At 37.8% G+C, this 19826-nt stretch overlaps 1 protein-coding gene across 1 annotated transcript; it reads left to right on the top strand.

Annotated features, from left to right (window-relative positions):
* The first annotated feature begins 538 nt into the window (after positions 1–538).
* Positions 539–19196, top strand: ZBTB11 (zinc finger and BTB domain containing 11). Its single transcript, XM_081326224.1, has 11 exons — positions 539–2097; positions 4034–4269; positions 4423–4654; positions 5216–6066; positions 7335–7514; positions 7924–8157; positions 9501–9645; positions 10540–10657; positions 12601–12759; positions 14641–14816; positions 17635–19196. The coding sequence occupies exons 1-11, from the start codon at positions 1788–1790 to the stop codon at positions 18144–18146; spliced, it is 3153 nt and encodes a 1050-aa protein (XP_081182350.1). The 5' UTR covers positions 539–1787; the 3' UTR covers positions 18147–19196.
* The last annotated feature ends 630 nt before the right edge of the window (positions 19197–19826 follow it).

The following is a 19826-nucleotide window of genomic DNA, read 5'->3' as shown; positions in this document are numbered from 1 at the left end:
GTTTTTAATTACCCTGTAAACCGCCCTGAGTCCTTCGGGAAAGGGCGGTATATAAATGTAATAAAATAAATAAATAAATCTACCCAACAACTTTTAACATCGATTCCCAATGGAAAGAAATGCATCTAAACACTCAGATATGACCCCACAAAAAAATTGCCAGGTTTTGAACTACCATGTCAGCAGTGGACAATCCTGAATGGTGTCTGCTGGGAGTCTATATAAATGGGGCATAGTATCCTCCCATCAGTGTAAATGTAGAGTCCGTCAAACTGAATCACATTGTGACTAGCTATTAGCTGAGGGCATGCATATACCAGACCAGTATCTGATTTTCTAAAATATACACAATGCTGCATTTCAATGGTTAGATGGTCTAGAGTAGGGGTAGGCAATGTTGGCTTTTATGACTCGTGGACTTCAACTCCCAGAATTCCTGAGTCAGCATGGCAACCTCTCCCTTTCCCCTCAGCATGGCTGGCTCAGGAATTCTGGGAGTTGAAGTCCACGAGTCATAATAAAGCCAAGGTTGCCTACCCCTGGTCTAGACATTGATATTTGAACATAATCTTTTTAACATTTATATTTGTGTTTTACTAATCTAGGTGAAATGCCATATGCTAAATAAATAAATGTACTGCGACTGTTACGTTGCAGCTCCAAGAATTTCCGCTAAACAAAACATGATCAGCTGGGAATTCTGAAACGAAGTTTGCTGACTAAACCTTGTCTGAAAAAACCCTTCCAAAACAACAGCTTATATATGATGAATTACATTTTATTCGCAAGCTGGGTATACTACATATTATTCAAACGAACAAGTGAGAAAGAAAAACAGTTTTAAAAGATAGGAATCCGTTTTGCAAGTCCCTTGGAGATGAGAAAGTTCTAACCGAGTCGCGTTTTCCGGTAATAATTTTTCAGTTTCTGTAGAAAGTGCAGAAAGATACCGAATATGCTACTTTATAAAATTAAGCTGTAAATCTTACCAATTAAGGTCACTTTCATTTTCTCATGGAAGCGCTTTAAAAAATCACACGAGCAAACAAACACAGTCCAGCCAAGCTGGCAATTTGCAGACTGATTAGTTCAGTACAAGAAAAGAACTACATTTATTTAATGCAATTTGAACAAACTGTTTTGCCTATATTGCATGTAATTAACCGTCTCCCATCTCCCACTCCTGTTGACCGGTCTCCGCCGATACTAAAACGGCAGATTTTCAGTGACTGGCAACGCTTGCCCGATTCCAGCATGGCGGCGCTCCTCAAAGCGCTTCCCCTTCCCTCTGCTGCTCGCAGGTCTAGGCTAGACCTTCCCAGACCTCACTTCCGCTTGTGCAGCAGCCATTTTGTCTTTCCGTTGATCCCGCTGCCCGAGCTTCTTCCTCCCGCCCGTCGCCGCGGACCGCGAAACTCCAGTTCCACCTCCTGGGGCCCGATTCCTTCTGGACCCGATGCTTCGGTTTTTTCTTTATTTTAACCCTTCCCCTATTTCCCGTTTTCCCCTTGCTTTTCCCTTCGCTCGCTCCGAGTGGTCTCCTTTCTAACACCTGTGACAAGAGACACCACCCACCCACCCGCGACGCCTGCTTATCTTCTCCGGAGAGTTCTCTCGCGTCTCCTCCGCTGGGAACCCAAGGGCTCAAACCCACCACCACCAGCACCACCACCACCCCCGACACAGAGCTGGACCCGCAGCTGGACCCTCCTTTCAGCGGCTGAAGTGCCCCCTCGTCAGCAGAGGAGGGGGCGTCCGTCGGCCGCCACTCGCCCACCCCGCCCGCCATGTCGAGCGAGGAGAGCTACTTGGCCATCCTGCGCTACTTGACCAACGAGCGTGAGCCTTACGCGCCGGGCACCGAGGGCAACGTCAAGCGCAAGATCCGCAAGGCCGCCGCCTGCTATGTGGTGCGCGGCGGGACCCTCTACTACCAGCGCCGGCAGCGGGACCAGCAGCGCTTCGCCGAGCTCGAAGTGGTGCTGCAGGCCGAACGTCGCGGCCGCCTCATCCGGGCAGCCCACCTGGAAACGGACGGCTCCCACCGGACCCGCTTGCAGACTTGGCAGCGCCTCTCCAGGCGCTATTGGTGGCGAGGTGAGGAAAGGCGCTTCGGTGGGTGGGGATGGGAGGAGGAAGAGGGGCTCCCTGCCTGACCGGTCTCGGCGGGGCGGGGCGGGGGGGGGGGAGAGCGCTGGGCAAGCACGCTGGCTGGCTGGCTGGGTGTTCGGAGGTGCCTCGCAGCGGCGCGGGTAACAAGCGCGACTTAACTCGCCCCACCTCTGGTCTGGAGCGCCGCCTTCGTTCGGCCGAGGCGCTCTCTTTCGAAGCTGCTAAAAACGCCGGCGGAGGGAGTTGCGTTGCAAAGTTGCCAAAGATGAATGTCCCTGGGAATGGGCTTAGGCTGGAAGAACGCCAGTTCAATTCACCGGCTGCCTTCCCCTGGATAACTTAACCGCGGTTAATCGTTGTAAAACGAAGCCCGTTTTCTGCATTTTGCATGGCGCGTGTTGGAACGGTCAGATAAAACATTTTAGAGCCTCGTTTGATCAACAAATTAGGTTCAAAGACTTTTGGATTAAGTTATATATTAAGTTATATATTCAAGGTTGACTCAGCCTTCCATCCTTCCGAGGTAGGTAAAATGAGGACCCCAATCACTTGATCTTTTCCACAATATTCTAAAAATAAAGTGGCTTCTTTTTTCATATCATACAGACTGTCTAAGCATATTTCTCTTTGGTAACAAACCTCAGTACAGAACAAAACAAAACAAAAGAATTTTCACAAAGCAAATAAGGCAAGATTCCGATAAAGGAGATTAGCACTAACGATGTTGCCTAGCTTGGCCCAAAGGTGCTTTTTTCAAAAGGCAGCTGGACTGTTTTTCCTTGAAGATTTTTTGCTTCTCATCCAAGAAGCTTCTTCAGTTCAGAACTGAATAGCACCTTTGGGACAACCACGACCTGGATGGCAGAGAACCTCCATAGACATTTACTTAGTTTGGATAATAAAATGCTTGCAAGAAAGCCTTGGTGGAGCAGTGGGCTAATGCCTCCTTAAGTAACACCAGCTGCCTGCAATTAGTGCAGGTTCGCATCCCACCAGGCTCAAGGTTGACTCAGCCTTCCATCCTTCCGAGGTAGGTAAAATGAGGACCCAGATTGTTGGGGGCAATAAGCTGACTTTGTAATAATGCCGCTTGGGGTGTGTGTGTGTGAAAGCCCTAATAAGCAGGCATATACATAGAATGAAGGCTACTGCTAAGCTTGTAAGCCGCCCTGAGTCTTCGGAGAAGGGCGGGATATAAATGGAATTAAAATAAAATAAATAAAAAATACGTTTGATGTGCCTTGACTCTACAGGGAATGCTTGTCGATGTAAAAAAAGTTCCTTTTGACCCCATATATTGAGCCCATGTGAACTATAATCCCCAAACAAACAGCAGTGATTTAAAAAACAACAACCAAAAATTGTATAAAATAAGGGGTTTCTAAATTTTAAGCATATTTTCTTTTTGTAATAGCCTTCAATCAATGCACATGCAATTTCAAATTTGATATAGCACTAATCGAGGGGGCTCTTTTAGATAAGTTAGCTTACTACAGACAGAAGGCAAGTTATGTTTTCTGTGAATTATTAAATATCGCTTTTAATGGAACAGACTTGTTTTGCATAATTATGGATTTCAGGATAGAAAGTCTACAGTGATGATGTGAATAGCCAGAGCATTCTATTTAAGCAGAACAGAAAATATGACTTGTAAATTATCCTCTCTGCTTTGTTTCTCAATACTATGCCATAAGTGTGGAAAACTATTTTGTACATTTATGGAAATTATAGGAGTCCTGACTTGACAGGAAGATTTGAAAATAAGCAAAAGCATTGACTTTGATTTAATCTGCCTCCATGCATCTAAATAAAAGATAAAGGATGAGTGTTTTCAAATAACTGCCCAATATTGAAAAAATAATTTGAATATATCTATGCATGAATAAAACAATACATACAAAAAGGTTTTATGTTTTTTTAGGTATCCTGAAGCAAGTTAAAGATTACATTAAAGAATGTAGCAAATGCCAGGAAAAATTAGATCGTTCTAGATCGTTGTCAGACCCTTCTGAAATGTTGGAAGAACTAGGATTAGATGCAATATCTCATGAAGACAGTAATGAAACAGATGATGAAATAAATAATTCCACATCACTGCCAGCAGCATCACCAAAACCAGTGAAAAAGAAACCAATAGCCAAGCATGAACTTGTATTTGTAAGTAAATGTTCGTATATAATTGGCATGGAAATTTATTTTACATTTTTACATTTATACTGTAAACTGTTTTTATACATAGCAGCTTTATGGTCCTTAATTTGTTTTGCTTGTTTTAGTTGTAATGGTATGGGCTGTCTTTTTTGATGCCAGGTTGACAGTAAAGGTCTTGTGAAACAATCTTCTCCAAAACATTCTCAAACAATTTTGAATCAGTTGAACGAACAGCGTCTTTCTAGTCAGTTCTGTGATGTTACCTTGCTGATTGAGGGAGAAGTGTACAAAGCACACAAATCTATTTTGGCAGCCAACAGTGAATACTTCAGAGAACTTTTTATTGAAAAGGGAGCTGTTTCCAGCCATGAAGCAGTAGTAGATCTTTCAGGTAATGTATCATAATATCAATGGGTTTATTAAACATGCAGATTTTTAAAAGGCAAATCAATCAAATATATAAAATACATTAGACTATGCTGTCAAGTTTTCCTGATGCTTGGATTTTTTTTATTTGTTGTGCTTTTTGTTTAATATGATAGGAAGCTAATTTGTATAGTGTCCCCCCCTCCCCGATTTATTTATTTAGTGAATTTATGTCCTATCTTTCAAAATAAAAAAGGACCTAATCTACAATAGTGTATATATGAATACACCACATTTAAATATAACTAAAATGATTTTTATGTTATAATGTTAAATACAGAATTATATCATAGCAGCTTATGACATAAGTGAAAAGCACTGAAGCAAATGTTTACTTAAAACAGATAAGGAATGAATGTATTTCTATGCAGAGGATTCTTGAGATGTGTGACAGCTATTGAAAAGACCCTGTTTTCAGTATTCATCAGGGTGGCAGGCTTCTGTTTTTATAAAATAAATGGTGAGGGTCTATTCTTTTATCAAAGCTTTCTAATTTTGTTTATTTGTTTTGTGTGTGTACGTGCAGGATTTCGGAAGGCCAGTTTCCTCCCTTTGCTAGAATTTGCATACACTTCAGAATTAATTTTTGATTTTTGTAACATGGCAGCTGTAGCTGAGCTAGCTCAGCATCTTCTCATGACAGAGGTCTTGGAAATCTGTGAAAATGTACACAAACAGATGGAAGATAAACAAATCACTGTATACCAGAAAGGAGATGTTCAAATAGTAGAGGTAGCTCAAACTATTTCAGAGCAGAATGAAAATGAAGCTAATCCTGTTGCCAGCACCGAGGAAGCAATGTCTACCGAAGATCCAGTAGCAACTGTGAATGGTACAGCTTCAAATACCGAGGCAGAAGAGATGACTGTATCTGAAACTGCATTGCAAAGTGTTTCAGAGCCTCTTGTAAAGAATCCTCCTGAGCTCCCGGTGCATACTCCTGCTTTGGAAACAACAGAGAATGAAGAGAAAGCCCCAGTGATGGAATGTGCCACAAATCAAACTATAACTGTGGAGCAAACTGAGCCTTCAGTAGCAGAGCAAGTTGTTGTTAGTACTCAGGCTGAAAATGAAGCTGATAAAAATATAAATGGAGATCAAAATGTGAACAGTGAACATAATGTGAGCAGCGAAACAAATGCAGAAGTTGCTGCTGAGGATTCCCAGGAAGGACTTAAGCGAAAACGTGGTAGGCCTTGTAAAATGCAGGATATTCCACAGTCACAATCAGAGACCACAACTTTTAGTCAAGACGATACTTATAAAAGCAAGCTTCGCCAGCGATCTGTTAGTGAGGGTGGCTATATTCGACTGCACAAAGGTACTGAGAAAAAACTACAGAACAGAAAGCCAACCCCCAAATCAGCTATTCAGCAGGTATAAATTCTCAAGCTCTACTTTTTCAAAAAGTTTGTGCGGGGGGGGGGGGGGGGACAGGATTATCAGCTGTACAACAAAATGATTTTAATTTTCCAGTTAATAAATTTACATAGCAATGACCTGTAGCTATAGCTGATTGGAATAGGGACAGATGTTACCTCAAGAGAGGTAGCTGGGTGATATTATTAATTAAATTTGTGTGCCACCCACTTCTCAATAACTATTGGCAGCTGACAACAATCAAACAAAAGAAAAGATGGCAAGTGGGACAGATCAGATAGAATAAAGCAAGAGTTCTCACTCTCCTTCAGTGAAGATCTAGGTAAAGAGCTAGGTCAGGGATAGGCAACCTTGGCGCTTTTATGACTCATGGACTTCAACTCCCAGAATTCCTGAGCCAGCATGGCTCAGCTTAGAAACCTCTCCGTTTTCCCTCAGTGTGGCTGGCTCAGGAATTCTGGGAGTTGAAGTTCATGAGTCATAAAAGAGCCAAGGTTGCCTACTCCCCAGCTAGGTCTTCACTGCTCTTCTAAACAACATCAGAGTGGGGGCCATCTGGATCTTGGTAGAGGAGACCTCATTTCAAGGGGCAGGTGTTGCTACAGAGAAGGCATGTCTCCCAGGTCTCAATAGATAATATTTACTCAAAGGAATGCAGAGCCCACCAACCTTGTACGATCAAACAGATCTTGTAAGATATTATGGGAGACAGGTTTACTTCAAGGATGCTTAAAGATTCAATGCTTTATGTGTTGCGGGCACACACAAAAATTGTATATACAGATTATGATATTCTTTCAAACAACTTTTTATATTCCATCAAATACAGATACAATTTTTTAAATGCATTTAAAAATTTATTGAGGCTGATCGAATATTTTTGCTTCCCTATCCCTTAGATAGAACTAATAAGATATATTTACCAATTATGAGATTATACTGTATGTTATAGTAAGGGGCATGATTTGGCTGGACTGGTGGACTGGGAAGCTAAATAGGGTCGTGACTGAGTGGAATTTGGATGGGAGATTTTCAGGAAAGATCAGAGCCATAAGCTACATTGCACTATTTTTAAAAATATCACACGAAAGTAATGGCAACTAACTTCTATATATTATGTTCATTAAGTCACTAGGAGTTAACTCAAAAAAGATTGGCTTTTCTGATCATGTATGTTGCTTCTCTGCAGGTAATATGTTTGAGTTGTTGGTTTTTCTGTTTTCTGTGCAACTAATATTAATTTTAAATATCAATTTTTTAATCAGGTTGCGATGAAGCTAGTGCAAAGAGGCAAGAAGATGAAGCAACCCAAAAGAGAGATTATAGAACATAATGAGGCAGAAGCTCAACACAAATGCAGTGAATGTGGGATGGTTTTCCAGAGACGTTATGCTCTTATAATGCACACACTGAAGCATGAAAGGACGAAAAATTATAAATGCCCAGTAAGCACTTGGTAAAATGTACTATGAGTAAAGACTCCTATAATAGTGTTAATATATTCTTTGAATGACAAGTTTCTCTGATGGAGTTTATTTAACCTGACAATAGTTCTTGAACATACATTTCAATCCTTATTTCATAATGATCAAGATCCATGGTTTGAAATATTATATTGCAAGTGGAGTAATCATTTCCATATCTTGGAAATGTAAATAGAGTTAAGTAGACACATCTGGCATTCCAGATTTCCCACAGCTAAATGTTAAATCTTTTATCTTTGGATTGATACATACACATTCATCTGAATGTGAATACACATACACACACACACACACACACACACACACTTTCCTATATCCCTATTTTTTTTAATAAGATTTCTCACAAGAAGTCAAATATTTGTTTCCTTAGCTGTGCAAAAAAGAGTTCCAGTACGGTGCTTCACTGCGAGCTCACCTTGTTCGGCATACCCAAAAAAATGAAGTGACTGTTGCAACTGCTAATATAGAAGAAGGTGGTGTTGCCAGGAAGGGAAGAACTAAACGAGAATTTATCTGTGATATTTGTGGAAGAAGTTTGCCTAAACTCTATTCTTTGCGAATCCATATGTTGAAACACACAGGTGTAAAGCCACATGCATGTAAGGTAAAAAAAACAAAACTTTTCTTCACTGTAATATTAATGCACTTTCTGTGGTAGAAAGTAAGTTTTGGAATTCCTTTCCTTTGAGGTCCAATCTGTTTCCTCATGAATTTCAGAAAAGCAGTTAACATCTGTTGTTTCATCTACTGCAGGCAAAGGGCATACTGTGATAAAAGTCTGACATTGACAAGTGCATGATTTTGCATATTTCTGGATAGTTCTAATATTATTAATGCTGTTTATATTAGCTTATATATTTTTGAGAGGGCGATTTTTAATCTATGAAATTATTTTGATTATTAGTCTCCCAGACTCTTCAGGTATGGAAAACATTGTCAGTTTATTGCAATCGTAGATTTTTCCATTGTAGTCTGTTCCTAACCTGGTCCTTTAGGTCTTCCAACAGTGCACATATTACTGCTACAACTGAGTCGATCCAACTTGCTGATCCTCTCTTTTCCTTTTTTTCCCATCTTTCCCAGCATCAGAGTATTTTCAAAGTGCTAGGTTTTTGCATAATGTATCTGAAGTAGGACATTTACATTATAGTTATTTGATTCATCAGATTGCCCAATCAAACTATATCTGGATGGTCAATAACAACAGAAAATAACACCAAAAAAGGATAATTTATATCTCAAGTGCTCTGGATTGATTTGTTCAGCAATCCATTTACCGGTATTTGTTTTCTTGACTGTGCATGGTGTTCTCAAGCATTTTCTCCAACACTAAAGTTCCAAAGAGTTGATACTTTTTCTATCCAACTTCCTTGAATCCCACTACCATTGTCTACTGCAAAGTATGAGTGATGTCTTTGCCATTGTAAGTACAGTGATATGCCTCCAACAACTTTTTATATTACTGGTGCCCAATACAGGTGGCAGCTTTTGCTGTGCAGCTAGAATGACCTTTACAACTTGGAAATTCTGCTGGAAAATATACCTTAACATACCCACCAGGGTCTTTGCTCATTCCTGCCAGGAACACCCTTTCTCCCATCATAGTGAAGCAGCAAACAGGACTTGTGAGGGAAAGGACAGCATGCAGCCAGATAAATAAAATAAGCATCTCTCCAGCAAAGTAATCTAGTTACCCCAAGGCTTTGCAAAATCCAGATGACCACTAGATGGGAACAAAAAGTGGGTGGTTTCGATGCCTTTACTGTCACTGAGTGGTTGTATGGAATTTTTGCAAGTCAGATCTAACAGTGCTAAAGAATGCTAGCACTAGGGGGAAAATGTCAGATGCTTATGGATCATGCAGATTCAGTGAAGCTTTCTTCATCTTAGTGTATTGCGATTCACCTTGAAAGACAATACTATTTTTGTGATGTTGTTGTTTAACAGATTTGTGGAAAGTCATTCACCTACAAACATGGTTTAAAGATGCATCTTGTGTTGCATGAGGCACAAAAGCAGTTTAAGTGTGAATTGTGTGACAAGTCCTTTGTCACAAAAAGAAGCCTTCAGGAGCATGTAAGCATTCACACAGGTAAATGACATATTATTAATGACAGAAATAAAATAATGTAAAAAGGACTATAATGTCACTTCTCAATCTAATGGATTTCTTCTTTTGCTTTATTTCTATAATTTTATACATCCAAAAAAATTACACAAGGTTGGTTCTGTGTAGTAAATAAGATTTAACCATCAGTGTGGCCAAGATGCCAATCAATGGGAATTATATGGGTGTTTTTTTAAGACTAGAAACCAGTTCGCTGGACTGGCTGGCTTCTTCACTTGCTATTTCCAGGACTGAATGCTCAGTTGGGTTGGGCAACTAATTTGTATGGGACCAATATTCCATTCTTCATTCTGAGCTTGTACAGAAGCTCTGCTTCCTGTTGAAACCTCCAAACAAGCTCAAAGAGAATGTATCAAATATAGAGCCAGTTTTCAGGAATGTACAGCCACATTCTTCAGTAAGGAAGTGAAGCATTCTACACATCTTTGAGTAGAGTCTTTAAAGTCAGCCTTTTTATGCTCTATATCTGACCAACTGTTTTTAATCTGTGTGTGAAAAATAATTTCATACTGAATATTATCATTAATATATTTTACTTCATATATTATTTGGGAATAGGAAACAGCCATAGTAATTACGAATAGTGGCATAATGGTGTCATAAAAGTAAGAAGATTAAGATTTGTCAGGGGAGTTAATAATGAGGAGGGTTGGATTATTTATTTGAGTTTTAGAAAGCATTTACATGTGTTAAGAGAATTAATGGATTGTGAATATTTTGTCTCCTATCAAAAATCAGGGGACAGTTACATCTTTTTGCCAGGTTGTCATCAGATGTCAGCTCCAAGTATCTTTTGGAAGTTGCATGTGGTTTTTAGTTTGCCTAGCCATATATTACAGATACTTTTATCATTTTCAGGAGAATCAAAATACTTCTGTTCACACTGTGGAAAATCTTTTCATAGAGCTTCAGGACTTAGTAAACATTTAAAGAAACACCAGCCCAAACCTGAAATCCGTGGCTATCAATGCAACCAGTAAGTATAATTAAAAGGTTTGAAAGTAGCTTGGCTAATCTTGGTGGGTAGTAAGTGATTTATCTATTTTATTCTTGATGAAAGCAAAAATTACTTAAATATTAGTTGAATTCTTACAAAATTTCTCAGAACTTTGAAATAATTTATAGTAAGCAGTCTTTACATTACTATCTTAATAACATTTTTATTAGGTATTTTTAGAATACCATGTTTCCCAAAAAACAAGACCCGGTCTAATTTTATTTTATTTTATTATTGATTTTATTATTTTATTTTATTTTATTTTATTTTTTGCCTCCAAAAGAGGCACCAGGTCTTATTTTCGGGGGGTATCTTTTCCAAGATCTTAACTCATGGTGGCACCAACAGCCCCGCCCAGCCAGCCCACTTCTTCTGCGGCTGAATGAAATGCCTCTGCAGCTGAGAATGGACTTCTGGATTGGCGTGTGTGGCGCCCCCCAATCTCCATTTCACCATCAGAGGCCTTTCTGAAAGGCCTCTGACGGTGAAATGCAGGCTGGGAGGGAATCCGGAGCTTCATTCTCACCTGCAGAGACATTTCCTGAAGGCCTCTGATGGTGAAATGCAGGCCAGGGGGCACTGTAGAAGAAGTGGGCCAGCGAGGCGAGGCAGGTGTCAATTCATGGGACGCCTAGCTGCGACGATAGGGGCATGTGGGGCAGCTCCACCCCCCCAACCCCCACTCTAGCTTGATTTTTAGGCATGCGCCTTGCCCCAAAACTAGGGCTTATTTTGGGGTAGGGTTTATATTAGGCCAACCCCAAAAATCAAGCTAGGGCTTATTTTAGGGGTAGGTCTTACTTTCGAGGTAATATGGTAGGACTTAAGAAATTAAATTGTAGTATTATTCAGGGTTCCAGATAGCCATGATCTGAATCTTCCTTCTCAGCATTCTTATTAGGCTGTTTTGGCTGAAATTTTTGCCTCTTAAAAACATTCTAATTTCTTTATTCTTCTTATTGCTTTCTTATAACAGGAGCTCAGCTTTAGTCTTTTCAGCACTCTCCATACAAATTCACTCTCTAGAAGGAATTTCTAAAGGGAATCCTCTTGTTTAAGATTTCAGCCAACCATATTTTTATTATAAGTAGTTTCAAGTACAGTATTTTGCTCTCATCCCATATTTTGGGTTCATATTGACACTAAGCATTGTATAGCTTTTGGGTGAATTTAGTGCTCAGTGAGCTAGGTATCTTTTTACTTGAATGGATAAGTTCTCCATTAGATTTCTTTAATTTTTGTAATTCCTCAGTGTCCTTGAATCTGAGGACCCAATTGTTGGGGGCAATAAGCTGACTTTGTAAAAATGCCGCTGGGGGGGGGGCAAAAGCCCTAATAAGCAGGCATATACATAGAATGAAGGCTACTGCTAAGCACATTGATTTGTGCTTCTTAGATTGTAAGCCGCCCTGAATCTTCGGAGAAGGGCGGGATATAAATGGGATTTTTTAAAAAAACCATACCAATGCACCTTGTTTTAGTCCCCTTTGGGATCCTTAAAATTGGTTTGCTTATTTTCACTTTGTGCTCTTGCTCATTAAAATTGTATGAATCTTATTTTTCCACTGCATAGCGCACGGAAATAGTAGTTTATTCTGAAGATAACAAATTGAAACCATTCTTTATTCTATAAATGTTATTTATTCCAGAGAAAAGTAGCAATATTGCTTGTAGAATAGTCTTGAAAACAGTTCTAGAAAGTTAATTAATTTAGAATTATCCCTTTTTTAATAATCTGATAGAGGATTAACTATTTTGTAGCATAGGCAAATTGTTTCATATTTTTATAGGGATTGTTTTCAGATATGAAGCAATATTAATGCATGTATACATATGGCTACACTGCGGTAATCTTTCCCTTTTTTCTTTACTAAGGACTATATACATGTACTCTATATTATTCATCGCAAATCTAATTTCAGGTGTGAGAAAAGTTTCTATGAACCTCGGGATCTCCGCCAGCATATGAACAAACATCTTGGAGTGAAACCTTTTCAATGTCAATTTTGTGGGAAATGCTATAGTTGGAAGAAGGATTGGTATTCTCATGTAAAGTCACATTCTGTTACTGATCCATACAGGTAAACAAGCTGAATACTTTTAGCTGCAAGTACTGAGATTTAAAAGAAAGCTTCTATGTAACCTGTAATTTTGCTTATGTTATGGGATAACTTTTAAATTCAAACTGTTATATTGAATCATAACCAATGGTTATTGGAAAAAAGCTCACTTTATTTTGCCTCAATATTTTGTTTTGAATCTTTTTATTTAGGCAGCCTATTTACCAATTTATTCAATTCCGGCAACGTCTACCAGAGTTTATATCACTGTATAAACTTGATTTGTTTTGTTTGTAGATTTTGACATTCAGTATCAAGCTTTTGAATTATTAAGAACTTTTCATAAGGCAGAACTCTTTTCAAACCAAAAAATTAAAAAGAGGATGTATATGTACAAGCTATAAGGCAACATAGGAATTTCACAAGACTCTAGTTCTACTATTTCACTTTTGCTAGCACGTTGGAGAGCTATTTTTTAAACTACACCAGCTTTCCTCTACAAACACTGTATCACTCCAGTAGTTATTACTTATTTAAAACATTTTGACTAAAAATGTTTAGTAAAGTTAGCTATCATGGAATATAAGAACGGGTTATATTCTTATTTTCCTTGAGGTTTTTCCACAGGTTGGAATATAGTAAAATATACTTATTTATGCTTCAGTTGACTTTCAAAATGGCTTAGGTTTGTTTTTCCATAAAATCCAATATTAGACTCTCCTATTTGAGCAGGGTGTTGGACTAGAAGACCACCAAGGTCTCTTCCAATTCTGTTATTCTGTTAAAATTTCATAATGTATTGAAACCAGAAGATACCAATAAAAGAATAAAAAATTAAAAGTAGAAATTTCTCTCTTTAACATTGTAAGCCACCCGATCATTTGAAGTTGGACAGCCTGTAACTAAGAAAACCAATCAATAAATAGTTTTTAGAATTTAGGAAATTAATATCTTATTTATTCTTATTAGTAACTAGTGAGAATGTTACCTTGGTGTTTTGTAGCTAAAAGGAAAAACAGTTGATATAGTAAGCTTTTATCTATAAGTGTAGTTGGTAAACTGAAAAAATAGTGGCTTGGACAAAGTAGTTGAGGTAACTAGAGGATTTAGTCTTTTGATTTCAACTACTCTTTTAAAAATAAAATAAATTAGAAATTCCTTCCTATATTGGCTTTCCATAAGAAAACATTCTTGATCTCTAAACTTTTCTGTTTAATTTATGTAACTGAAAAATGCAGTCTGTTGTCATCCAATTTTCATCATGCTTGCTTTCAAGGAACAAGAAAAAGATCCATCTTGTGGAGTGAGAATATGGTATCAGTGGAAGCTGTGCACTGTTATTTGGGCACAAAAAGTTCTAGTCAACAAAAATGCATAGAACTATGGCTAGTTTGCTTCAGCAAGATGGTGCTGAAAAAGCAGTCTTTTTAATGAACTCTGCATAACTTATCTGTCCCAAACTTCAGTTGAGGACTATTGCCATTGGAACTGAGAAAAGAAGTCAAAAGGGTGTTCCTGAGTCGTAAACATTATTGCTGAGACAAGATGAAACTATATTGCTGTATACCTGAGCAGGAATTTTCTATTGTTTTATTTAAAGTATACTATCTAATACTGCGTCCTTAATTATTGTATTTAGATATGGTTATAGAGGGGGTTTTTTTATTAAAAAAACTATCATTTATAGATACATAAAGGGCCTCATTGTCTCTCTGAGCTTTCAAGAAAATATTAGCTTTTTATTACTAGTTCCCTACTTTCACTTGTCCTTACTTTCAGAAATGGTAAGCATCTTAACATTTTTTATCACATAGTCTATTCAAATATACTAGATTAGCATTTAAAAGGTGGGGATTTTTTTATACTTGTACTTTATCAAGCTGTTATTCTTTGTGTGTTTAGATGCAATGTGTGTGGCAAAGAGTTCTATGAAAAAGCTTTGTACAGGAGGCATGTTAAAAAAGCCACTCATGGGAAGAAGGGAAGAGCAAAACAAAATTTGGAACGTATTTGTGAACATTGTGGGAGAAAATTTACCCAGCTTCGGGAGTACAGAAGACATATGAACAACCATGAAGGTAAATGAAACAAGACTGATTTTTAAAACTATCACCTTTCTGAAAGATATTCAAGATAATATATTTATTACAGTCAGAGACCACCTGTGAAACAAAGTGTGAGACAGCAAATAAAAATCACAATTACACTCAATAAAACTAGTGGTAAAGGAGTGATTATTTTACAATAAAAGTAAAACTTAGTCACATTAAGAGAAATAAGAGCATATTGGTTAGATAATAGCAACTGTAAATAAAAGGGATCTGTGTGGTCTACAAATCTGAGTAGATGGGGTATTATTAACTTAAACTTTGTAACAGAAACAGTATAAAAGGCATGGGTTATTGCAGGGGTAGGCAACCTTGGCTCTTTTATAAGTCGAGTTCAACTCCCAGAATTCCTGAGCCAGGAATTCTGGGATTTGAAGTCCACGAGTCATAAAAGAGCCAAGGTTGCCTAACCCTGGGTTAATGTTTCAAGGAACTCTCCACCACCAAAGTCTTTGTTCAAATGTGATATCCTGTAGTTTTCCTCTGGGAACAGCTGTTGGGAGATCACTAAATCTTACCAAGGATAGGGTGCTTCTGAAATTGGGAGCAGCTATTTAGCTTGAAAAAGACAAATGAGTGTCCCAAAACACGCCTCTGGGTATCACAGCCAGATCTAATTAGGCTTCCATATTTCTGATGTATGTTCTAGAAGCTGCCCCTGCAACTTCATATTCAGTGGTGGGATTCAAATATGTGAACAGCTGGTTCTCTGTGTGGATGCCGCTTCTGGAAGTCCATTCTGTGCCTGGGCAACAACAAATTAGCTACCGGTTCTGCCGAAGTGCGAACTGGCTGAATCCCACCACTGTTCATATCCCATCATCAGGATTGCATTAAGTGAGAAACCACAGCATTTCAGTTTCTAATGCAATGGTTTATTCCAAGATGAAACATAGTCATCACTTAAAATAAGAGGTATTAAGTCCACAGGGGAATATAATAAGTTTAACCAATGTTCAAAAATGTTTACAATAACTTTTGGTTTTCATTACACCAGCCTTAGAGAATAAAACCATATTCCCATCATGGGAACAAGTCATATGTTCCTTAAAAAAAATTGAACTACACCCTCTCTAAAGGAATGAAAGACATTCACAAAACTGGTATTTAATTTTAAACTTAGAAGGTTTTAAAGTTGACAGGAAAAAACAGATGCACCTAACTTTATGTGAAACCTGAATTGTCCCAATCTGTTAGGTCATTCAAGGAGAAATGCTCAGTTCCCCACTTTTAGGAAGTGGAGGCTGGAGCTACTGCTCTGCAGTGGCAATTCTCTGGAACAGTCCCCTTGTAAAGATAAAATTGCCTCCTCTTTTCCTGTGCCAGCCAACAAGATAGCAAGCTGCTGCTTGCCACAGTCCAGAAATACACAAATTGGGTAGAAATTTTTGGTGGAAAGAGTTCCTTTTCTCTATAGCTAAAGATGACAGATGTAATGTAGTCAAGACTTGGCACAGGTTAAGACAAGGATTCAATAAACAAACAACAAAACCAAGGGAGATGACAGACAAGGTGGACTAGAATGCAGACCTCTAAACACAGCCCGACAAGGTAAATATGGCAGAGCTGAAGCTCTGACTCTACTTCCTATGCCTCTTCCCATTTCTAATGAAAGACAAGTCCAGCAGGGTCATGACATGACATGAATTCATGTTGAATTCAAATATGTGTTCTACCTAGCTTGTTTAGTAATCTTTTTAACTTTTAACCTAATTGTTACTTTTTACCGCTACTTTCATTTGGCTTACTTTATGGTTTATTTTGTTTTAAATTGTTTTCTGTACTCTAAGACTTACTGTGAATATGTTTATTTTGAGGGGACCTTGGTGCTCTCTGCGTTAGGTTGTTTTCTTGCAGACATTTCATTATCCAAACTTGGTAACATCATCAGTGCTAGTCTGAAACATATTCATGTTTCTATCTCATAAATCATTCAGAGTCAGTGGCAGCATGATGGATATGAATAAATGAGACCCTTATCTCCTGTTATTCTTTGGTAGATTTCGTTTGTGTGCGTCTATTTCTTTTTAATTTCTCTCTAGTTTTGATTTTACCATCTTTATCCTTTATTTTTGTTTATTGTGGTATTTTTCCCATTTCAATGGCTTGCTTACTTATTTATTTAAGTATTTATTTTAAATGGTTTTAACTTGGATTAGGCAGTGTTTACATTTAATGATTAAATAATAAATATATGGCTTTATAAACATGGTTCCGCTTTGGCCATCCTGTATCTTTAGGAAAGGTGAAAGAGAGCTGAAACAGATAAGCTGAGTTTGCAATTGCCCTATTGTTTTCTTTCACTTTTGTATGGAAAAAATGGATGACAGATTCCTAGCCCTCCCCACAAATCTCATGTTTTACAAGATTAAACTTAATTTATAGAATCTGTGGAGAACAGAATCCATTCCTTGCACCATATTAATTTCTGCATCTCTGACTGAAGGCAAAGATAATTAGCTAATTACAAATTATGTATCTGAAAAAATATTAATATGTTGTATTTGAAGCTTGGTATTGCCTTTTTATCTTTCTAAAACTAGTTTTTTAAATGATAATCACAACATGCAAATAGATGGGAAGTAATGCCATTTAACAAATATTTATTAACCCCCAAATATCCTGGATTTAAAATTTTAAAGCAATGTCTCTATGCAAAATGACTATATAAAGGCTTATATTATAATGAACTTACTGACTGTGAGAAAACCTTATCTTAATCGTTTTTAGACTAATGTTCAGACTTTTAAAGATTAGTAAATGCTTTCTTTCTCTTTCTGTTGAATAGGTGTTAAACCTTTTGAGTGTCTAACTTGTGGTGTTGCGTGGGCTGATGCACGTTCCTTAAAACGTCACGTAAGGTCACACACTGGAGAAAGACCTTATGTGTGTCCAGTATGCAATGAAGCCTACATAGATGCCCGTACCTTAAGAAAGCACATGACTAAATTTCATCGGGATTATGTCCCTTGTAAAATCATGCTGGAAAAGGACACACTTCAGTTTCATAATCAGGGGACTCAAGTCGAACATGCCATCAGTATTTTAACATCTGATGCGCCAGAACAAGAAACAGAGGTCTGTACTGAAGAGATCGAGACTGTAGTAATTACTGAAGAAACACTTGACACTGTTGCAGCGACTGAAGAGTGTTCAACAGTTTCTACTCTTTCTGACCAAAGCATCATGCAAGTTGTTAATTATGTATTAGCACAACAACAAGGACAGAAAGTGGCAGAGGTTACAGAAGCTATTCAAACAGTAGAAGTAGAAGTACAGCATGTTTCTGATCAAGACTGAATACAAAGATTAATGTAGAACCCTGGCAAAACGGCATTTAATTAGCAAAATATTAACTGTTTGGCTGGACTTTTATAGTAATTTCAGGATCCTCTTCTGAGTTTTGTGGGGGGAAAAACCATACATCTGTAATTAAAAAGTAAATTCACCTGATAAGTAATGGACTTGCCCTAAGACTACTGCACCAGATGTAAATGCTTAGTTTTTTTAAAAAAAATAATCCTGTAAAATAAAACCATATATGTGATGGTGATAGTTACAATGTAATTTTTGACACAATTATTTTTTTGTTGAGCATTTAATATACCAAAGATTTGTGCCACACGTTTTCAGATTGTAGCTGTATGAAATTCAAGGAAGAGTATGATCTACAAAAATTATGAATGTTATTAATGGAGATAAATATTGTCGTATAATATATTTATTTAGTCAAAATCTCTGCATAGTTTTCTTTTAAGTACAAAAACAGTCTGAATGGCATAGACTTTCTTACAGAACAAAGTTTCCATAAGAATCATTTCTATATTATTTTAAATTATAACCAAATGCATTTCATCAGTGGGGCAGTCTGCATTAAATTATAGGCAGTTATAAGAGAGAAACTGGGCAGTATCAGCTAAGCACAAAACATCCTGCATTTTCGGTTTTGCTTTACCTATTCTGAAAAATACTTCCGGGATTACATGTTTTGAGATTAGCTAAAGTATTTGTATATATCATGTATAAACTGATAAAAATTGGTTCAGTTTAGGATGAACTAAATACAAATGCTGTATATAAGGAAAATTGGATTGCTTAAATTAATTTCTGTTCACCGTAAAGGTCCTAAAGTTTTAGCTTTCGTATTGTCCTGATGTTTATATAATATTCTGTTTTAAAATTTAAGTAATTATGTGGATTAAAGTTTGTGAAAAACAAACCAAAAATTACCTATTATAGTTAATACACAACTTTGCAAATAATACCAAATAGTGGTATTGCATACAGTATGTAATGTTTTTATTAACTCAGTTATCCCTACCTGCCAATAAAATAGCTTCATGAGCAAAAAAGGGATATGGGCAAGTCCATGTACTCCATGTACCCTTAAAAATCTATCTGGTAATCCTCAACTTACAACAGTTCATTTAGCGACCATTCAAAGTTAACAATGGCAGTGAAAAAAGTGACTTATGACCTTTTTCACACCTACAACCATTACAGCATCCCTGTTCTGACAAAGTCACTGGCAAGATAGAGGTTAGAGTCCATTTATTGCTCACTTGTCACAGTATCAAACAACCCATAAATAGTGCCAGTGAAGCTCCACCCTAGCCCTCAGTTTTCCTCTGTCTGAATTCCCCAGTTTCACAAACTTAAGTCCTAGCCAACCCATGAGGCAAAGAGAGAAGTAACAGTACCCACAATACCAAGTCTGCAACGTTAAGTCCAGAGTTCCCAAAAAACAAGGCATGATCCAAAAGTCTGAAATCAGTCAATTCCAAAATCCACAAGCGAAGTCCAAAGTTCAGAATGAAGAAAGTCCAGGGTTCACAAGGCAATATTCATGAAAGCCAAGAAGGTGCATATCAAACAAGTGTTCCCGACAAGCACACCTTCCTGCAGCATCTGGTACAATCATCCTTCCCCAGGTGTTCCTTGTGAGGAGAAGTAGGGCTGCTTCCTCGCAATCAACCTCAC

This window comes from Vipera berus (genome assembly GCF_964194415.1).
Source record: "Vipera berus genome assembly, chromosome: 4".
In the NCBI taxonomy this organism is placed as follows: Eukaryota; Metazoa; Chordata; class Lepidosauria; order Squamata; family Viperidae; genus Vipera; species Vipera berus.
The sequence above is the reverse complement of the archived record's forward strand: the minus strand, read 5'-3'. Positions and strand labels throughout refer to the sequence as shown.

Coding starts and splice junctions, on each gene's coding strand:
- ZBTB11 (XM_081326224.1), top strand. CDS start 1,788: ATGTCGAGCGAGGAGAGCTACTTGGCCATCCTGCGCTACTTGACCAAC. Junction 7,515..7,923: donor CGAAAAATTATAAATGCCCA/GTAAGCACTTGG, acceptor TTGTTTCCTTAG/CTGTGCAAAAAAGAGTTCCA. Junction 12,760..14,640: donor TCTGTTACTGATCCATACAG/GTAAACAAGCTG, acceptor TTGTGTGTTTAG/ATGCAATGTGTGTGGCAAAG.